General features: G+C 32.1%; 2 protein-coding genes across 4 annotated transcripts in view; both read left to right on the top strand.

Annotated features, from left to right (window-relative positions):
• LOC119828255 (sodium/hydrogen exchanger 3) overlaps positions 1-11,645 on the top strand; it is a 29,296-nt gene extending 17,651 nt beyond the window's left edge. Inside the window, exons 5-20 of the mRNA XM_038350362.1 lie at positions 40-265; positions 664-891; positions 1,190-1,407; positions 1,490-1,573; positions 1,840-2,048; positions 2,121-2,246; positions 2,843-3,000; positions 3,290-3,428; positions 3,868-4,008; positions 4,988-5,054; positions 5,425-5,514; positions 6,341-6,541; positions 7,017-7,070; positions 7,270-7,449; positions 7,991-8,339; positions 8,969-11,645. Coding sequence (XP_038206290.1) covers positions 40-265; positions 664-891; positions 1,190-1,407; positions 1,490-1,573; positions 1,840-2,048; positions 2,121-2,246; positions 2,843-3,000; positions 3,290-3,428; positions 3,868-4,008; positions 4,988-5,054; positions 5,425-5,514; positions 6,341-6,541; positions 7,017-7,070; positions 7,270-7,449; positions 7,991-8,339; positions 8,969-9,161 — 2,663 coding nt within the window. The 3' untranslated portion in view covers positions 9,162-11,645. The remainder of the gene's footprint in view (positions 1-39; positions 266-663; positions 892-1,189; positions 1,408-1,489; positions 1,574-1,839; positions 2,049-2,120; positions 2,247-2,842; positions 3,001-3,289; positions 3,429-3,867; positions 4,009-4,987; positions 5,055-5,424; positions 5,515-6,340; positions 6,542-7,016; positions 7,071-7,269; positions 7,450-7,990; positions 8,340-8,968) is intronic.
• A 632-nt stretch (positions 11,646-12,277) lies between these two features.
• Positions 12,278-19,709, top strand: part of LOC119840924 (protein phosphatase 1 regulatory subunit 16A) — a 33,760-nt gene continuing 26,328 nt past the window's right edge. For 2 of the 3 annotated variants that reach the window (XM_038350244.1, XM_038367706.1), the window contains exon 1: positions 14,775-14,854. In XM_038350244.1, the coding sequence (XP_038206172.1) occupies positions 14,775-14,854 (80 nt within the window). Of the gene's footprint in view, positions 12,518-14,762; positions 14,855-19,709 lie in introns of those variants that run through there. The other variant, XM_038367705.1, reaches the window with a different exon arrangement.

Genomic DNA, 19,709 nt, shown 5'->3' with positions numbered 1-19,709 from the left:
ACCTTTAATGTTGTTTTATGCGAATAAAAATATTTATAGGATTATCGTTGTGGGCTTGTGGACAGACTGGCATGTTCGCGTTTCCAACTCCTCTTTTGGACATGTTATTATTTGGTGCTTTAATATCGGCTGTGGACCCGGTGGCAGTTCTAGCGGTTTTTGAAGAGATTCACGTAGATGAAGTATTGTATATAGTAGTATTTGGAGAATCTCTTTTAAATGACGCCGTTACTGTTGTTCTATATCACATGTTTGAAGCTTACACGTATGTACTATTATCATTATCTCTTTGCATGACCTTTTGTTTCATAAAAATAAGGTGAATTGTATTTTTTGACAAAATGTTCCATTACGTATAATAATACGGTGAACGAAAAATACGGAGAATTATTGTCGTAACAGAATAAAAGCCCATTTCAATATAAATTAGAATGCTTTTAGTATAATCAAATGTAAAAGTAATAAAAAATGATGGAATTTATGTAACATTGGTTGCAGCGACTTTGAATAAGGAAAAGGTCTATTTCATTACTTTTGATAGATTTTACATTAGTTAATAAAATATTCATTAGCTCCTCGTTCTTACCATTAATTCTTGGCGGTAGGCCAATTAATACACAGAAAAAAAATTTCCAAATAACTTATTTTTTAACTTTGTTGCAGAGAAATGGGGCCATCGAAGCTAATGTACACTGACTTCCTCGCAGGCTTTGGGTCTTTTATAGTTGTAGCATTTGGTGGTACATGTATTGGTGTAGTTTGGGGTTTCGCTACTGGCCTTGTAACAAGGTTCACACATGAAGTGAGAGTGATAGAGCCGATTTTCATCTTTGTGATGGCATATCTCGCATATTTGAATGCTGAAATGTTCCACATGAGCGGTATTCTGGCGTAAGTTTTGTTTTTCTTCTTACACGATTATGAAGTCGAAGACGAGATAAAATACTTTATATCGTATAACTACAAAATTCTTTCAAACTTTGCTATATTATTTTACTTTATTTTACTTTATTTCTTAAGTTTAACAGTAATCAACTTGAAACCTTATTTTTCAAGGGAATTCAATGTTCCAGCTCAATTCATTGATAAGAGATATTGGAAGAAGAGATTTTTAAACTCGCCACAATGTAACTTGCTTATAATATGAACACTATTTTGCTTTAAATAATAATGTAATTGTATTTTTTAGAATTACCTTTTGCGGAATAACGATGAAGAATTATGTGGAAGCCAATATATCGCACAAGTCTCATACCACCATAAAATATACAATGAAAATGTTGTCATCATCATCAGAGACTATCATATTCATGTTCCTTGGTGTTGCAACTGTTAATAATAATCACGTGTGGAATACTTGGTTTGTGTTGTTGACAATTGTTTTCTGTTCCGTTTTTCGTATTATAGGTGAGGCGAAAATATAAATTATTATTTGTATATTTATTACTTTGAATCTATTATGGTATCGTGAATAATTTTCTTGTTTTAGGTGTGTATATATTAAGTGCAGTAGCAAATAAGTTTAGGCTGCACAAATTAAACACTGTGGAGAAGTTTGTCATGTCTTATGGAGGTAAGACATCGTTTATATCATGAGAAGAACAAGTACCTACACATCGAATTGTTCAGCTTCTTCATAACTTCAATATTAAATTAATATGTAGCCATTTCGCATTTTATTTATGATACTTTAACAGACTTTCAAGTATTTTGTAGCTACAATATTATTGAAAGAGCAATATAAATAGAAAATAATATAATGTTATAAGCATGATAGTCATATAGGTGTGTTCAATAACCAGCACTAATTTATATCTAATTATTTTCCGGAAAATATAGGTCTCAGGGGTGCGGTGGCGTTCGCTCTGGTGCTATTAATAGATCCGAAAGTGGTGAAACTGCAACCCATGTTCGTTACGACGACGATAGCTGTTATTTATTTCACAGTATTCATACAAGGGATCACAATAAAGCCTCTAGTAAAGATACTCAATGTTAAGACGGTCGAGAAAAGAAAGCCTACCATGAATGAACGCATACATGAAAGGGTAAACAAAATACATATTGTAGTATCTTTTTATAAATTTACAATTATACTAACACGTTTATATATTTTATAGTTTATGGATCATCTTATGGCGGGCATAGAAGATATCTTGGGTAAACATGGAAATCATCACATGCGTGATAAATTCAAGAGATTCGATAATCGGTTTATAAGGCCGTTTTTGCTGAGGAACTATCAGGTACTTTTTTTAAATGTTGAAATTAGTTTTTGTTATGTAAGAACAAACAAAGGAACAGGTACAGGAACATCTGATGTTAAGTCAACAAAAGTTTTAGGCTCATGCTGTACAGTAGCTGTATGTAGTCTAAATACCTTTACTAATTATCCATAAATTAAGGTCTAATTTTTAATAAAGGTAATTGGGCATTTGATCCACAGCGTACAAAAACAAATTCTGCGGTAGTAAATTTTTTGTCGAATTTTTTGAATCTTCTTTAGATTTTTAACAACGTTGTTTATATTGTTGTTTTTATTACATAACTCCGAAACTTAGTTACTACATACAATTTTTCTAACAACTATTATTAAGTACACCAAACAAAAAAATCCTTAACAATCATAGCAAAAGTTTATATCTATTTGCAAATAATTGATAACTTTACCGAATACATCTATTCTGCATGTGATGTTTTAAGAATAATGTTCTTAAAAATTACAACACCTTTATCACGATCTCATCCTAGATTTCCACAATTTAGCCGTCACTAATATCCATTAACAAATTACCTAGAATTTATAGATTGCTTTTGTGGAATTCAAATAATTTTTACTCAGGGCGCCGAGCCAAAAATTCTAGAGACGTATTCCAAATTGGCTATGCGAGATGCAATAGAGTATATGCAAAGAAATGCGTCAACTATTGGAAACATTTCCGGTGCAGAGTCGATGTCGGCTATATTTAAAAACTATACAAATGCAAATTTAAATGGAAGGTACGTATATTCTAGAACATCCTTAATGTAATATAATTTAGAAACACTTTATTCAAATACTAAACCTGGCATTTCATGTACCTACCCCACTGGAGCATCATTTCGAACGGTTTTAGTTTTAAATACAAATGAGACAACAATGTTTGTTTGGTGTCATGTAACCGTAGATATATTTCTCAGTATTTGATAAGGCTACCAAAAGTGTAGAATTTAAAAGATTGGTTTACCTTTGAAGATTGCTTTCTCTATCTTGTCTAGAAGATATATATATATTTTCTTAATCTTCTAGTCCAAGCTTCAGTCAATTAGATTCGTCAACGTGGAATATAGATATGCAAGAACTGGAATATAATCCGTCCAAAAAGGATTTAACAGATGCTAGAATTCATCACCTTCTTGCAGAAGAATTGTGCAAACCGTACAGACGTGTAAGTTAAGAATTATTAATTCATTAATTGGTTATTACTTGATAAACACTTTGAAATGATTTAAGAACATTTTACTTTTATTGTCATTCCTCAAATTTCTAAGAAGTAAAGTATAAATGCAATTTTGCAATGAAAGTTTTCTGATATATGAGTATTTTACATATTGAAGTAATAAAAATGGGTTTTAATTATTGCATTGTTAAAAAAGACGTTTTTCAAAAGCATCCGTCCAATCGGACGAACCGAACTTGGATATTTTTTGTTAGGATTCCTCGATTACTTTTGGAACTCCTCTGGTAGAATTTGATATTTTGTTGTTGATAGAGCTTTCCTCATTCATTTGGATTTATTCTTCTCATCTCTACATTTTAGCATTTCTTTTTATTACGATTAGACTTTATTTTTACGCAGTAGTTAATTGGGATAACATTTTTTGCAGCATCGTCGTTTAAGCTATAGCCGCCATGCCGTAAACGATCGTGATTTAGGAATGCAGTTGAACTACAAAACGCACATGAACATAAGAAGGCTTGTCGGCGATAGAAAACACCACCATAAGCGTAGTAAGCGTGGGAAGCAGGTAATAAAATTAATTAAATAAGTTCATATTTGCACTTTTACAAAATTAATTTATATTGTAATAATGGAGGGGTATCTATGACATGAAGAGTGAGTTCTTTATGGACAAATTTGTAATATCTTTGCATATCACCATATCAACTTAATATCATGTTGAATGTGTTAAAACCTATACAATTTAAAGTGTAAGTCGGGTTATTAATACTCTTTTTAAGAATTCGTTTTATTTCAATTTAGAGAAAAGCTTTGCGGTATATAATCTGTAGGTACAGTCGCTAGTACCGATCGCGATAGCAGACCTATGGTCGATTGGCATAAATTATGCTTTGGACTTCAGCCAAATATGGCAGTACAATATAAACGTAATAGATGTGTCATTTACGAGGACTCTGGTTCATAGCAACAGGATTATTCTCTTATGCAAATATCATTAATATTTTTCGTGCGGTATTCCAAAACGAAATATAAAATTTGCTTCTTGCGCAAGTAAAACAAGTATACATCATCACCAGTTGATATTTATATCAATTTCATATTCTTCATTTTGCAATAAAAAACGAATTTGTGAACAAATAATTTAATATACCATGCCATTGCCATGAAAACATAATGTGGTAAATAATCGTCGTCATCAGCCCATATATGTTCCCACTGCTGGGACACAGGCCTCCTATGAGGGTTCAGACCATAATCCACCATGCTGGCCAAGTGCGGGTTGGCAGATATCACATGTCGTCGAACCTTTGATTCTTGGACATGCCGGTTTCCTCACGATGTTTTCCTTCCGTCCGTCCACGGTTTTAAGCAGTGGTGATGTTATCCACATGTGCAGATAAATTGAAAAATCTATTTATTCCCTGCACGCTCGCCCGGTCACGGACACCGACTTATCGATTTTGAAGTCCGAGGTCCTCACCACTGCTTTTTTATGGTATGGTAAATAATATGATTTATTACATAGTTACTACTAATTTTTTCAGGATGGCAAAAACCATGTCTCCTTCCCAGAATTCCAGCAAAATGGTTCGGCAAAACAGTTCACGCACGGTAAAAAAAAGTATTATAGATTAGGTACTTAAATAAATTACTTACTAATATCACGAGTGTCAGTCGCATGCAAGCGTGGGTTTTGGTACAATTTTTTATTTTATTTTATACTATCTAATCGTATTTATTATTTGCAAGAACGTTGTGCTTCTGTGTCACTCGTATTTAGAATAATGTACAACTCTTCTTATATTACGAAACATCTATTCTATTAATGAGACAATTTTAAGTTATTACGCTGCTATTTTAATTTTAATGCATGTGCTGCCCACACTTAGGTATAAGTAAAACAGATAACGCAATGATATTTATACACTGTATTATACCTAAATATGTTGCAATAAATGTAAAACGATATTTTTTTGCACAGATTATATTGATGAGGTTTTGCAAGAGGATGAGGAGACACCAAGGCGGGAAAATGATGATGGTGGTATAACCTTCACTGCCAAATCTCCACGTAGGTATTCTGCATGTTTGTGTGATCCCTTTTTGAATTTGAACATTGCGCTCACAATAGTACATACATTCCAAACGTTGTGCAAAAATGGCTATCATGATTGCTATTTGTTAACAATACAGGATAAATAATGATTTGGTGTGATCGCTATTTGTTAACAATACAGGATAAATAATTATTTGATGATTAGCTATTATAAATATAATGAATAATGACAATTACAAATATTTGAAATATTTAATAACCATTTTTGCTCTGTTTTCAAATACTACATTATCAATACGAGAATTAACATTCACTTTCTTAAATAAATTCTAAGCAAGTTCAAATTCGATTATATTGATGTTGTTAACAAATGTTTGTAGCTTTGTTTGTTGTTTAACAATACTAAAATTATAAAATACTAATGGAAATCTATGTGAATTGGTATGTATATAAACTAAATTTTTAATCTTATAAAGGAAGATTTTATACTGTCATCTTCCTGCATGTTTGAAGTTATTTTTCATTACGAAATAAAATACTTTTTGGATTAGTTTGTTATGCTAAGCAAACTTAGGTTTTATTACTATAACGCTCGAGAGCTTGCTTCCTGAAGATTTTTATTTTCTAATTAAGTTAGCTACGTTTACTCTACTTCAACCTTTTTGAACTTTTTAATATCTAGCAACAGTAACCGTAGCGAGTTTCCCTTGTATATTTACTTGCTCTATCCGCTTGTTCTATATAATTTATGTTTGATTGTCGGTTTCTTCCCTTCTGGCAAATTTCATGTGGCACCGAAAATTCCTGATAAAATCATCAACTGGCTACCAAATTGTATCAGCTGGGTACAAAGAAATAAGCCCTACATCTTCGCATAAAGAAAACAGTAGTTCATTACTGAACCAGTTAGCAAATTTGCCTGGATTTAATCCGTTGAAAGCGCGGATCGTTAAGCAGTATGCTAAAACACCAGAAGAGATACTACCAACGGCTGTCGAAAAATCTTTACCGTGGAGAAGAGACAGATCCACGTACAACTTTGGTATGTGTTAATGGAGACCAACGTAGATAGCACCACCAGCTTTTCAGATGTTTTGTTCGCATACTTCTTGTTGTTTTTGTGATATAAATGTTCAATTTACGTATTTAGCGTTCGATGTTAATCTTGTCGCGTTTAAATGTATTGATTTTTGTTTATTGTAGATATAATATGTATTTTATGAGTTATGGCTTTTGTGTTACCTATTCGTATCGTAAGTATGATATCGTATTTTTAATTATTTATAATAGCCGTTATGACTAATATTGCATAATGTAGGTAACTATTTATGGCACCATTTCATCAATAAACAACTGCCATATTGGTATCACATAGATGTAGAACTGCATCTTTTGATATTTTGCCAGGTTTAAATATAGCAATGGGAACAAACATTAGCCGCATGCCCATTCACACAAAATAATAATATTTATAAACGTGTTATGTTGCACATTTACATAGGAAATTTTTCTTTTAGTTCCAAATGAGGACATACTCGAAGAAGATGAAAGGAGAATGTCTGATGATAACGGTAATAACCATTTAAATTTTTACCTAATTAAATATAAACAAAGATAATCTGTATTTGTGTCCCAGACTCATTAATTCGTAAGCTTTTGTAGCTCCTTACCCTAAAGAAGTACTGATTATCTTAGGACCGTTGTTATTTATTATTATATGATGGTTTATTGAATTTTCTCAATCTGTCACATTATAAACCATATTTTCAGATACATACATGACAGTAGCGGAACAAGCGCGCGTTGCAACCCCAACGGCTACAGAGACTATGTTGCCATGGAAACGCGAAGAAACGGAGGGTTCCGGTGCCCTTAAACAATTCGAGTTCCCCTCTTGGGCGTCTAACAAGGAATACTTGGCTTATAGTTCACCCTCTGCTACATTTTTAGGTATTAAATTAATTTTATTAACGAACTAATATTTTTATTGTATGTAGATTTGTTGTACTAAATACTAATTTGTAACAATTTTTAAGCATACCTATATTCAATTTTAAATATCGTTTAAATCATCGATTGTTTTGGCGGATATTGAAAAATATGACTAGAATAATTAAGTTGGTTTAAATAGGTAAATGATAATTAAGACACAAATACCTCTTTATACTAATAAATGTATTATTTAGTCACGTCAACTTTTTAAAACGTTACTAGATCGATTTAACGTATCCTGCGAAGTAGGTAAAATTACGCCATTGTCACTATACCCCTTGAATTATTTTTCCTTTCAAAAATAATCGCTAATAAGCGCATCATATTTTAAACACAGAAAATACTTTAATTATTGCACAATTAATCCTTTCCACCTCTAGCATTCTTGTTAGCTAAAGTAATGTAGACTATTAATTCCTTAACTTATTCGTTACAAATTTTTTAAACTTATTGATTTATTTTTTCTTTCCTACCCCTCATACACCTATCACTAAAATAGGTGGTATTGAGAAGCCAAAGCATCCGAAATCTATCATAGGTTTGTTCCGAAGAGAGAGTTCTAGTTCAACGCACGGAGGAGGTGAAATACCTGTGATGTCAGACTCTGAGGGTAAAGCGGAGTCAAGCAAAGGGGACACGTCTTCAAGTAAAGGCGACATAAGTGGGCAAGCGAAGCAAGGCCCAAGTTTGCTGTCAAAGAGGAGTACCAGCTTGGGGGGACCTACGGTGCTTTTAATGGAGGACGTTGCCCATTCCGATCCTTTGGGCGCGTCGTCAAGACCTGCAAGCATCATGCAGGGTCCACATAGAGGCCAATGCCGACGAGGATCGATGTTGGAACTGACTGGGTAAGTTAATTAAAATGACTTACAAGAATTAGTTATAACAATTTAATATTTTTTTTTTTTAACTGCGGGCAACTGAGTTGCTTGATGGTAAACTATCACCACCGCCCATGAACATTCGCGGAGGTAGTGCCTGCGGATGCGCTTCCCGCTTTTAAGGGGTAAGCGAAAGGAAAGGATTGACGATTTGAAAAAAGAAATGGATTGAGGAAACGGGCCTCCAACTCCCCCACTCACCGTACGAAACACAGTCGCATGCAATTATTTCACGCCGGTTTTTTGTGGGGTTGTGGTACTTTCCCGGTGCGAGCTGGCCCAATCTGTGCATAAGCGAGTCCTACATACATAACTCAAATCACTTCTAAATCTGCTAATTTTGTTTTCGGCCAATTTGGTTAAAACATGTATAACATCTCCTTTCCCTTATCACTTATTAAAATCGATTCGAACATTTTATTTGTAACGATAACGATTTATGTAATCCAACTTTAGGATGATCTTAATTTAAACAATTCTACTGCTTATGGTCTACTAACAGTTACAAGTACCTACTATTTTATAAAAGCTTTACAAAAAGGTGAATAAATTTAGGCATGTTTAAATAACGAAACACATTTTTTTATCCATTTTAGTTCATTATCGCGAGATGCGATAACCGAAGAAAAATGCAGCAAATCTCTACCAGAGAGTGAGCGGATGGGTGTCCGCCGGCTCGCGCTTGGACAACAGAGCCTGCCTCGTGAAGCCTTCAGCCGGCAACACACTCTCACATCCAACGTTCTCACCAGTTCATCATCAGACGAATCATCCGACGAAAACACCTGAGTATCAAGACGTGGTGACCAAGATCGGTTGCCACTCCTAAAATATAGGACGTTGAATTAAAAAAATATAGCTTTTTCTGAATAGCATTTATATAACCGGGCTAGTTTCATCATGGAAAATGAAAATTTTGCTTTAGAAATGAATTATAGAAATAGGTGTAGAAATTGTTTAAAAGTTGACCGATTTGACGTTTACATGTAAATATGTAGTGGTTTAGTAAATAGAATCGATACCGGTATAATAGCATGATGTAATAATGAATTTTGATTAAAACAAATAATATGAAAAGCATAATATTCGCCTGCATCATATGTGATATTAAGTATATTAAATTTCAATTTGAAGAATGATTACAGGTTTTTATAAGAGATGGCTTTCATTTGTGTACCATGCGATTTTATTTTTGATGTTTCGATGACAAAAATATTTGAACAGTATTTTTCTATGCAATTTGTATATAAAAATACAAATGATGTAATGTACCTACATATGATAAGCTAGTGAAAATATAGACAAAGTTCTTGTTATTATTTATTTAGGAGAGTAGAAACTTCCTGTTCCGGTACCGGTTGCCAATGACAATACAATAGTAATAGTTATGAACTGTTTGTAGATAATTGATTTGTTGTGTATATTATAAAATTAATAGTATTATCATGTATCATAACATTGTATAGGTATAATATAAGCTTATTAGGTATGTATGGAACAAGTTCTTCGTAATTGTTTATTGTTTATCAATTTGTCTTGTGAAAATAAACACCAGCTGCAGATCTAAACACATTATGGCGTGGTATAGTTTGTGAATTTGCGAAGTTGTAGGGACTAGTTTCTGGATCTACTGAACCGATTCTAAAAATATTTTCCTATTGGTACTGACACTCGCAGATAGAAAGCCACGTTATCTGTGAGTGTCTTAAGCTATAGTTTATTTTGTTTTTATCCCTGGTCTATCCACGCGGAGCCGGCACGAGTGACTGTTTTAAGCTATGCTATCTTGAATTTGGCTACTATCATCGACATTTTTATAAAAAATATTATAGATTAAATGAATATCTTACTGTCATTGGCAATGTGATATTGTGTAAGATAGGTAGGGATTAATAAGGAACTCTATAATACAAATTTACTAGCTGCAATTGAAAACAGAAGACAGTATTAAATATAGGCGTTGCTATTTTAGTTTAATTTTATATGTTACGAAATATGTACATAAGAGTACCTATTTAATACGTAGATTGTTGTCCTTACAAATGTCTGTTTTAATTTAAAAAAAATAATTGAAAATATTTGAGGCCCAAATAGGTAACACTGAACGTGTACGTTACTTAATCACTAGAATTGTGATATTGTGAATAACACGTAGTAATTAATTATTAAAATTTGAATTGTAAAGAAGCTTAGGTTAGTAAAAGTAGGCGAAATTGACAATAGAGTAGAAATATATTTCCTTGCACCTTATTACTCACTTTCCTAAATTTTGTAATAAGATATTTAAATAGTTTTAATTATTTAGTAAATGTAAGGCATTAGATCTTTAACAGGTTTAATAGATAGACATTATTTGTTGTTGTCGTTGACATGCATTAATCAACAAAACTCACAATTCAATAATAAAAAGGTCATCAAAAATGCTTGAGCGGCGTTGTATAAAACGTTTTGCGGTAATGTTCCAAGTCTATTTTATCATTAGAAAACTATACACGCGTAGGAAGAGTTTTGCTTTGGGCATTTTTCAGTGATTGCAAGTCTAGTTGTTTATTGTACAGCAATAGGATCGTTAGGCCATGCCTTTTTTTATAACAGTTTTGTGTTTCATACAAGGCGCCTTTTAAAGATTTCAAATACCGATGACCGTTTCGTCTCATAATAGAAGTACCTATAGATTTGGCGTGTGAAAATTGCTCGTCTTTTAATTTTGGCTATGAAAAAGAATGAAGATAAATACCTATTACTCATGTTGATACATATATTTATAATATTATAACCAAATGTTCAACAATCGTGTTCATAATGTAATCTCATATTTTATAAACATAATAATATGCAATTTCTATCACATTCAATAGGTACCTAAGTACCTACTTCCTCATAGAATGAAGTATATTTGTATATAAATATTTTATTCCAAGCCTACCTTCGTTTGAAAAAATAAATGATATCTACCTATCATAGATATACTACTATGTATCTATGCTACCTATTATTTATACATCTAATTTGTGTATCTAATAAAATCTCACCTACATTTATAACACAAATTTATGTATTTATTCTTTATAAAATATAATTAAACTGTACCTTTAAGCTTTTTGAATAAATTTGGTGTGTCAATTGAAAAAAATAGTGCCTAGAATATTTTACGATCGCTCACTGATATTATTATTAATTTTGAATTGAGTATTGTGAAATAATTATTGTAAAATAGATATATAGTGTGACAAGCTATGTAACATAATGAAAATAAATAACGATTAATCGCGATTGGTTTTTCAATTTGAATTAGCGAAAATAGTCTTTAATTCAAAATATTGAAAAAAAACTTCTCTTCTACTTTTATTATTTAAATAACAATGCATTATATTTTTAATACAAACATGTTCAATGACACGATTATATATTTAATGTCTAATCATCTATGACGTCTAATGGAGGACAGCGAGACGCAATTCGATGCATACCTACATTACATCATTTTGGCTAAAATACTACTTAGTCACAGATACTATATAATACTTCTGTGCCACATATAATAGAAAACTACACTAACACAACTAGAATATTCAAGTATTCCTTTTTGTTATATTTAGTGGCTCCATCGCTTTAAATCTTCGCGCTATGAACTAGGGCAATTGCTGTCAATACACAAAAAACATGCTATAAATACAAGGCTATTTGTATTATGTATTTAAATGAATACTTAATTCATTATTCATAAAGAGATAGATGAAATAAAAGGACAGTTTATAAAAAACGGAAAATAATACACTGTAAAGTTTTTGCAGTTATGATAATTTTGATCTTGATTGATTTGATTTCACAATCGTTTCATCTATTATCTGTTTTTACTATATTGACGTATTGACATATTTAGTTTTAGTCTGTGCTTTGTGACAGTAGTTGCTCAGTCGGCTGCTTGTTGTGTCTCAGTTTTTCTTTATTGAGAAGTGTTCATAATTTTCATGAAAAATAACGGAAAATGCCGTGTAACTGTAAAAATTTATGTTGAATCGTTCTTACTTAATTAAAATAAAGTTGTCAGCGTGTACACTTACTTATAGTGAATTATGTGTGTTAAACAACATTACAAGACGGGAATGAAACATACTTGGGCTCTGTAGTAATTAAATAAACAGGTATGTTTTTAATAAAGCTTTGATATTTCAACTAACATTTGTAGGTGCTTGTTTTAATTTACTACACCGATAAATAAAGTTTAAAGAAAGCTTTGTGAAGGTTTAACACGTTTGTCACCTTTCTAATAAGTTGTTGACCGATCTTGATATTGCACAGAAATAGATTTTGTTTACATTATCACTGTTATAAATATTTCAATAAATATGTGAACGATAATTTCATGCATGATTTTAAGAACACTGTTAGTCACTTATCTTATCAGTTGTGGAATTTATCAATTGAAAAGGCACTTCAGAAATTTCTTATATACTAAAATCAAGATAGTTTATAGTTTTTACTAGAAAATCGAGAAATGTATTGATACAAAGTTACAATTACTAAAAAGTGATATTGAATTGATACATAATATGTTGTAAATTTGTACAGTATATTACCATTATCAGAAAAATGCATTAAAAACAAAAAAAAGGTGGATGTCGCATTCCAACCTTTGGGGAAATTATATAATAATATTTTAACTTTTGCGCATGGCTTCAGTTGCATTCAAAATTTGAATCTAAAGCAAACATCGAGCCACCTGATAACACACAAAAAATTTTATCAATGTCAATCCAGCCGTATTGGAGTTGTTCATGTACAGTAACAAACACATATGTACAAGCACATTGATATTATATAATAAATAAAGATATCCACATTACATTAGTCGGTAATTAGTAAAACTTTTATTGCTAATTGAAAATAACAAAATAACTGAAAGTCTTAAATTAGAATTTTGATTTTGAAATAATGTTATCTACACTAATATTATAAAGAGGAAAACTTTGTTTGTTTGGTTGTAATGAATAGGCTCAAAAACTACTGGACCGATTTTAAAAATTCTTTCACCATTCGAAAGCTACGTTATCCACGAGTAACATAGACTATATATGTACCACGGGCGAAGCCGGGGCGAACAGCTAGTAATTTATAAAGTACTATTTTCAAAAACTTTTTCATCCTAAGGAGTTATTCTGTTTTCCTTTAATACTAACCGGATAAAGATGATGTAATCAACACTTAACTAATAAATGATTTTCTTTATCTAACTATCTTCTCTGTATACTTAAGTCCACAAAAAGCTTCTTTGTTTAAAATGAACATAACAATAAATAATTGAATATAATTACAGTTGTGTTTTTATTATCATAGCATAATCTGTTTAATTCAACCATGCTTTGATTTAAATTGGATTATGTAGCCTTTTTGCCTGGTTGTGAAATCTGGTCTTAGGTAAATCTCATAAGCTCTATCTCTTATTTTATTAGTTGTAGTTTATTTTTGCTGCAAATGATGAGATAATCTGGTGATTTAATATCAACTTTTATTTGAATTAAAAATAAAAAGTATATGAAAAAACTAAAAAAATATTTATAGTTATATTAATATATATTTCTTTTTTTAATGTCATAGTCTCCAATGGAGGTAGTGGGTCGCCTAATGGTAAGCTCTACCAGCGCCCATGAACATTTGGAGAGGTGTAGGGTCGATTGCTGACCTTATGCCTCTACAACTGGATCGCCGATTTGAAGGAATTTGATTTGATTGAGGGATTAAGAAAGGATTGACGAGAGGAATAAAGGACAGGACTGGGAATTGATAAGGAATAGAGATGGGCTTGGGCCTCCTCCAATCATTGGACAAAACACAGTAGTACACTATTTCACGCTGATCTTCTGTGGGGGTAGTACTTTCACCCTGTGAGCTGACCCAATTTGTGCAAGGTTTTTAGATTATGTTATTTCTGTTAATCATAAACTATTATTTGTATATACTTATGCGAATTTTGAAATTATCTTATCTCCACTTAACAATATTATCACAGCTCCAATCAGTAAAGGAAATATTGTGAGGTAGTTGGTATGCCCAAAAAAAAAACAAAAAGTTTTGTCGATTACATGATCACAGTGTGATGGATTATAGCTTTAAATCCTAATTGTAAGGCCATGTTCCTACAGTTGAAAGTTATGATGATTAAGGATAAAAATTTTAGATGATAGAAAGTTTTAAATAATAGCGGGTCCACACAACACAAAATTAGTTTGCACACACACATATGCATGCACAAATGGCATGTGCGGAGGTGAAGTTTGAGGTGGTTAAAGTTTGAGCAACCTGTTTCACAGGGACGCTTTTTCAAACTATTTGATATTAAAATGGCCCCTAGTAGTTAGAAGATAGTTTAATTCTTTTTTTCTTTTCTAGAAATCGGCAATCATGGAGCATGCCGATCTGGTGTCAGAAATGGCACAGGTGGAGCATCTTACAACACAGGAGAGGCTTCACCTAGCCCGCAGGTATGAACAGATCCAATTTTATTACTTATTAAGATTTTAATATGTGAAAAATATAAATGTAAAGAATAGAAAATTCAATTTGGAGGCGGGAATCGAAAGCCGCGTTTTTGCTAAATCGGGATCATGTGTGGCCGAGTGCTAAGGCGTCACCCTTGTATAGTTAATGATGCAGGTTTGAATCCCACGATATTTTTCTTTTAGATTGTTCATCTTTTTCGAATATTTAAAAATTTCAATTAATACTTGTAAAATCTAAGAAAATTAATCTTGAACAGTTCATTTCTTCTTCTAAAGCGTTCAAATTCTTTTTATCAATTTTTGTAACATTTATATTTTCAACATACTCATTATTCATATTAGTTTTATATCTTAGTGAGTGTAGGACCTATATTGATATTTTTATATGTTACTAGTTACATTGTTGACTAATCACCCTCTTACTTCAGAATCACTCACATTTCCTTTAGTTTTATTGCAAGTGTTGAAGTGACACAATATTATGACATTCATGTTGATTGTTATTGTTTATGCAATGACTGTACAAAATATAAAGTTAATTTTTTTATTATATCATACAATAACTTTTTATAAATATTCAATGGATATATATACTTCCAGGTTCTCTAGTTTTAATGCCTTTGGGTATTTTAATATATCCGGATTGCGAAATGCCTTTGCGTTATGTAAACTCGTATCATTGTTCAATGAAATGTGTTTAATATATTTTAAAATACTTTATATTTGTCTAACAATTAGGTATGATATGCATACACATTAACATAGAATGTTTTAATACAGAAAAAATCGCATAAAGCTTTTATATTTCGCATTACAAAGGCATAAAAAATTGCGACATCCAAGTTCTTGGCCTTGCTTATAAGTTCAGCGTTGCATAAATGGATTGCGTTTACCCGAGGACAATGTCTTTCTGTGTTATTAATTTTTATCCGCCGCATCTAGCGCCTTTTTGAATTTTAATTGATTGTTTGTCCTTTTTTGTATGGTAATGTCGCAGTGGAGTAGATCGTTTAGAGCGTTAATAGGGCGAGCGAATTCTCGTAACAAATTTTATCATCAAAAAATATATGGTAACTTGCATTTATCACTAATATTGTCTTTACGATAATGATGTCATCAATGCGTTTAGTTCCGTTTGTACATATGTTGCTCATATGGAACTTAACACGGCCCATCTCCATGATACAAAATATGGCAACCGTTCGGGTTGAGTAAATTTAATTTTATACGGCAACGGGTTGTGCTTTCTAGCGTGAAGAGGGGCCCACCCTGGATGTACTGTTTGTTACAAGAAGACAGTTCAAACGAAATAACACCTTAAGACAAAAGTGTACGGTTTAGTTCGTTGTGAGCTGGTGTAAAAACATTCCACTATCGCTATTTTATAAGAAATGATAAATATTGGATTAATATGTAAAATAACGATTTACCATTGAATTTACTGAAGTGCAGTGTGTATTGATTGAACTTGAATTTTTATTGTTATCAGGTTTTATTGTATTGTTTAAATTCTAAAACTTTATCAGTAAAAAAATTGTATTTCCATTAACTAATCATTCCATACGTAAGAGCGTATTAGCTAAATAAATAAACAAGTGTTTTTTTTATAATAATCGCGAGGATAATCTGTAGGAAATGATAAAAATGAGATTAACGTATTATAATTACATATCGCTGAATATTTTTTGTACTACTACTACTACTTAATGGTTTCCGAGAGCTTATGATAGTATAATTAATATATGACTGAATATCTAAATCTAAAATAGCTAAAGGATTTAAGTGATCATGTGATACACGTGGTCCTAGTTAATAGACGAAATTCAGTGCGTGTAACTTATTTCATTGTACTCCAAAGATAAAATATAGGTAGCCCATGTCATTGGGCATCTATTCTGTTTATTAGTTGGTCCTTTACAGAGCGACAGGGTCAAACTGTAATGCTAACTATTCAATTCATAACACATGTATGAATGCATCTCGCATTCAATTCATTTATCGTACAATAAAGAAAGGTTAATGAACATTATGAGAGGTATATAAGAAACAAAAGATACCTTAATAAGTACTTGAATTATTTTGGTTGCCTCCTTTCGCTTCTCTCGATTGAATGGCGATGAACATAATATTCGTATTGTTATATTATACGAATATAAAATGATACTTAATTTATAAATACCTAATAATATAAGAATTTACTTTAAAAACCGAAAGATTGCATAATACCGTGTCATGGTTTGGTAATGAAAAGGAACGAATGTTTTAATTTAAAATGATTTACAATACAGGTTTTGCTAAATTGATAAAGAAATCTTGTTTTACGATTTTCCTTACAAATTATATTTGAAGGTGCCATAAGAGAGACATAAATACTGTATACGAATATTTTGCGACTATATATGCGACTTTCGATAAGAAACAAATTAATTATGAGGCGGGATTCGAATAGCGTTGCCGAACTGTAGCATCGTTTGACCTCTCGGCCACCCGTGACTTTCGGTTTTATGTGACTAAGGGACACTCCGCGACTTTTATCTGCATTCAGAATGTGTCTAACCTGATCTTTTTATTAGTATTCTATGAATTTCGGACACAATGGCAACGTCGAGTGTGTTTACCAAATATGCTTCGCGATTCCGAATATTTCCCGTATACGAATGGCAAGGCCTGTGTTTCGAAATAGTATGCGTTTTTAATTAATTCCTTGCCTTATGTATGTAGTATGCTACAATTTTGCCAGTCATTGTAAAATAGGACTAACTATTAGCTTGATTTAATTGCGCGTACTACTGAAAATTTTCATTGGAGGTGGTGATCGCAACCATCATGCGTACTACCAGCTCGTTGCTCGTTCTAACGCTTAAAAATCCGGCATATTTATATGTTGCTACAGCTACTGTTAGTGAAGTAATGATTTTAACCGAAACAACTAAACCTCTATCAAATTGTCGGATTTAAAGCGAAATTTAAAGGGACCACACGGGAGGCATAAGCTTTCAAATAAATAATGGATCTTCAAAATCGCTTCACGCAGTCGAAAAGTCTGAGGTCATAAACGAAAACTTTTTTTGGAATTAATAAAATTTGAAATACTAAATTCAATATATTCATGTAACAACCAACAGGTGGTTATGTATAGAGATGAAAAATCGATGTAAGATAATATAAAATATATTAATAGATATCTTATAACACAGTTTGCGATACGAATTGTCGTCAATATTGTCCGTTTTAAGACACTTGAAGCTATTTCTTAGAGGATATCTACGTTATCATCCGCCTGCTAGATAATCATGATATATTGAAGTAGTTTTGAGTATACACAGATTATTTTGTGATACGTTGAGATATCGGCCTGTCGATTTACTTGTGACATAGCGAACATTAGACACGTGCTTCACTAAACTCATTGATATATTTCAAAGAATGATTCCGTGGACAGTATCCAATCTTGATAAATATGTTTTTTATAATGTAATACAACTAGGCTTTTCACGCGTTCACTTCGGATTAGTTTAACAGATAAACACATACATATAAACCTTCTTCTTGTATCACTCTATCTATTAAAAAAACCCCATCAAAATCCTTTGCGCAGTTTTAAAGATTTAAGCACACATAGGGACATAGAAACAGAGAAAGCGACTTTGTTTTATACTATGTAGTGATATACATAATAATTATGTTTACTGAAGTTCTGATGGTTATCTATTCATAAAAAATTGTATTTCTTACTACTTTAAAATTCTTGCGATGATTCTACACACAACCTATTCACGCTTGTCGCTTCGCTCTTCCCTAACTTATTTTTACACTAAACCCTATGTAGGTACTATGTATTTTTTTCTCTTTCGTATTTTTTATATTTCACATTAATTTTCTGCTGTGTAAAATTTTAAAAATAATTTTTCTATTTATACCTATAATAAATCTTGGCTGCAGACTGTGTTTCTGCGTACTAACGATATTTAAATGTCTACAATTTTAACAGCACTATGTTTACGACGATAAGAAGCAGTGGTGGCTCAGTGGTGAGAACCTCGGACTTCAAAGTCGGGGTTCGAGACCGGGCGAGCGTGCAGGAAATAAATTGATTTTTCAATTTATCTGCGCATATGGATAACATCACCACTGCTTAAACGATGAAGGAAAACATCGTGAGGAAACCGGCATGTCCAAGAATTAAAAGTTCGACGACATGTGACATCTGCCAACCCGCACTTGGCCAGCGTGGTGGATTATGGCCTGAACCCGTATAGGAGGCCTGTGGCCCAGCAGTGGGAACATATATGGGCTGATGATGATGATGTTTACGATTGTAATTTCAAAAGGCTTTCCATCCCAGTTTTCTGTGTATGTCATGTAGGTAATCCTTAATGCAATAAAAAAAATAAACAACTTTTGACGGATTTTCGCAGTCAACCATTATGGTTTTGACCGGCTACGAGTTTTGACTGTGTGTGACGTATCTGCACTATCACATTCGGCCTATTGAAATGTAACAAAAACGTATTTCATAGTTTATAAGATAAGATACGATAAATGTTCCATGAAATCGATTTATATTCATAATTGGTTACGACGATATTGGGATTCATGTTTTCTTGTTTATATTTAATAATCGATATTGAAGGTTGATGGTTGTGATCAAAAATTATAACAACATAACTGACTATATTGGAATATAACCCTTATATTTTTGACATATTGCGTACCGAAAGGAAGTCATGTATTATTATCACGCACCTTTATGTGCGTTTGTGATTTGTGTTATGCTGCAGATCACGTTTTCTACAAAATTAGTTTCTTCGTGATTTTTGTCTTGTTAACGGATCTG

Source organism: Zerene cesonia, chromosome 7, assembly GCF_012273895.1.
Source record: "Zerene cesonia ecotype Mississippi chromosome 7, Zerene_cesonia_1.1, whole genome shotgun sequence".
Lineage (NCBI taxonomy): Eukaryota > Metazoa > Arthropoda > Insecta > Lepidoptera > Pieridae > Zerene > Zerene cesonia.
This window is presented reverse-complemented; position numbering and strand designations above follow the sequence as displayed.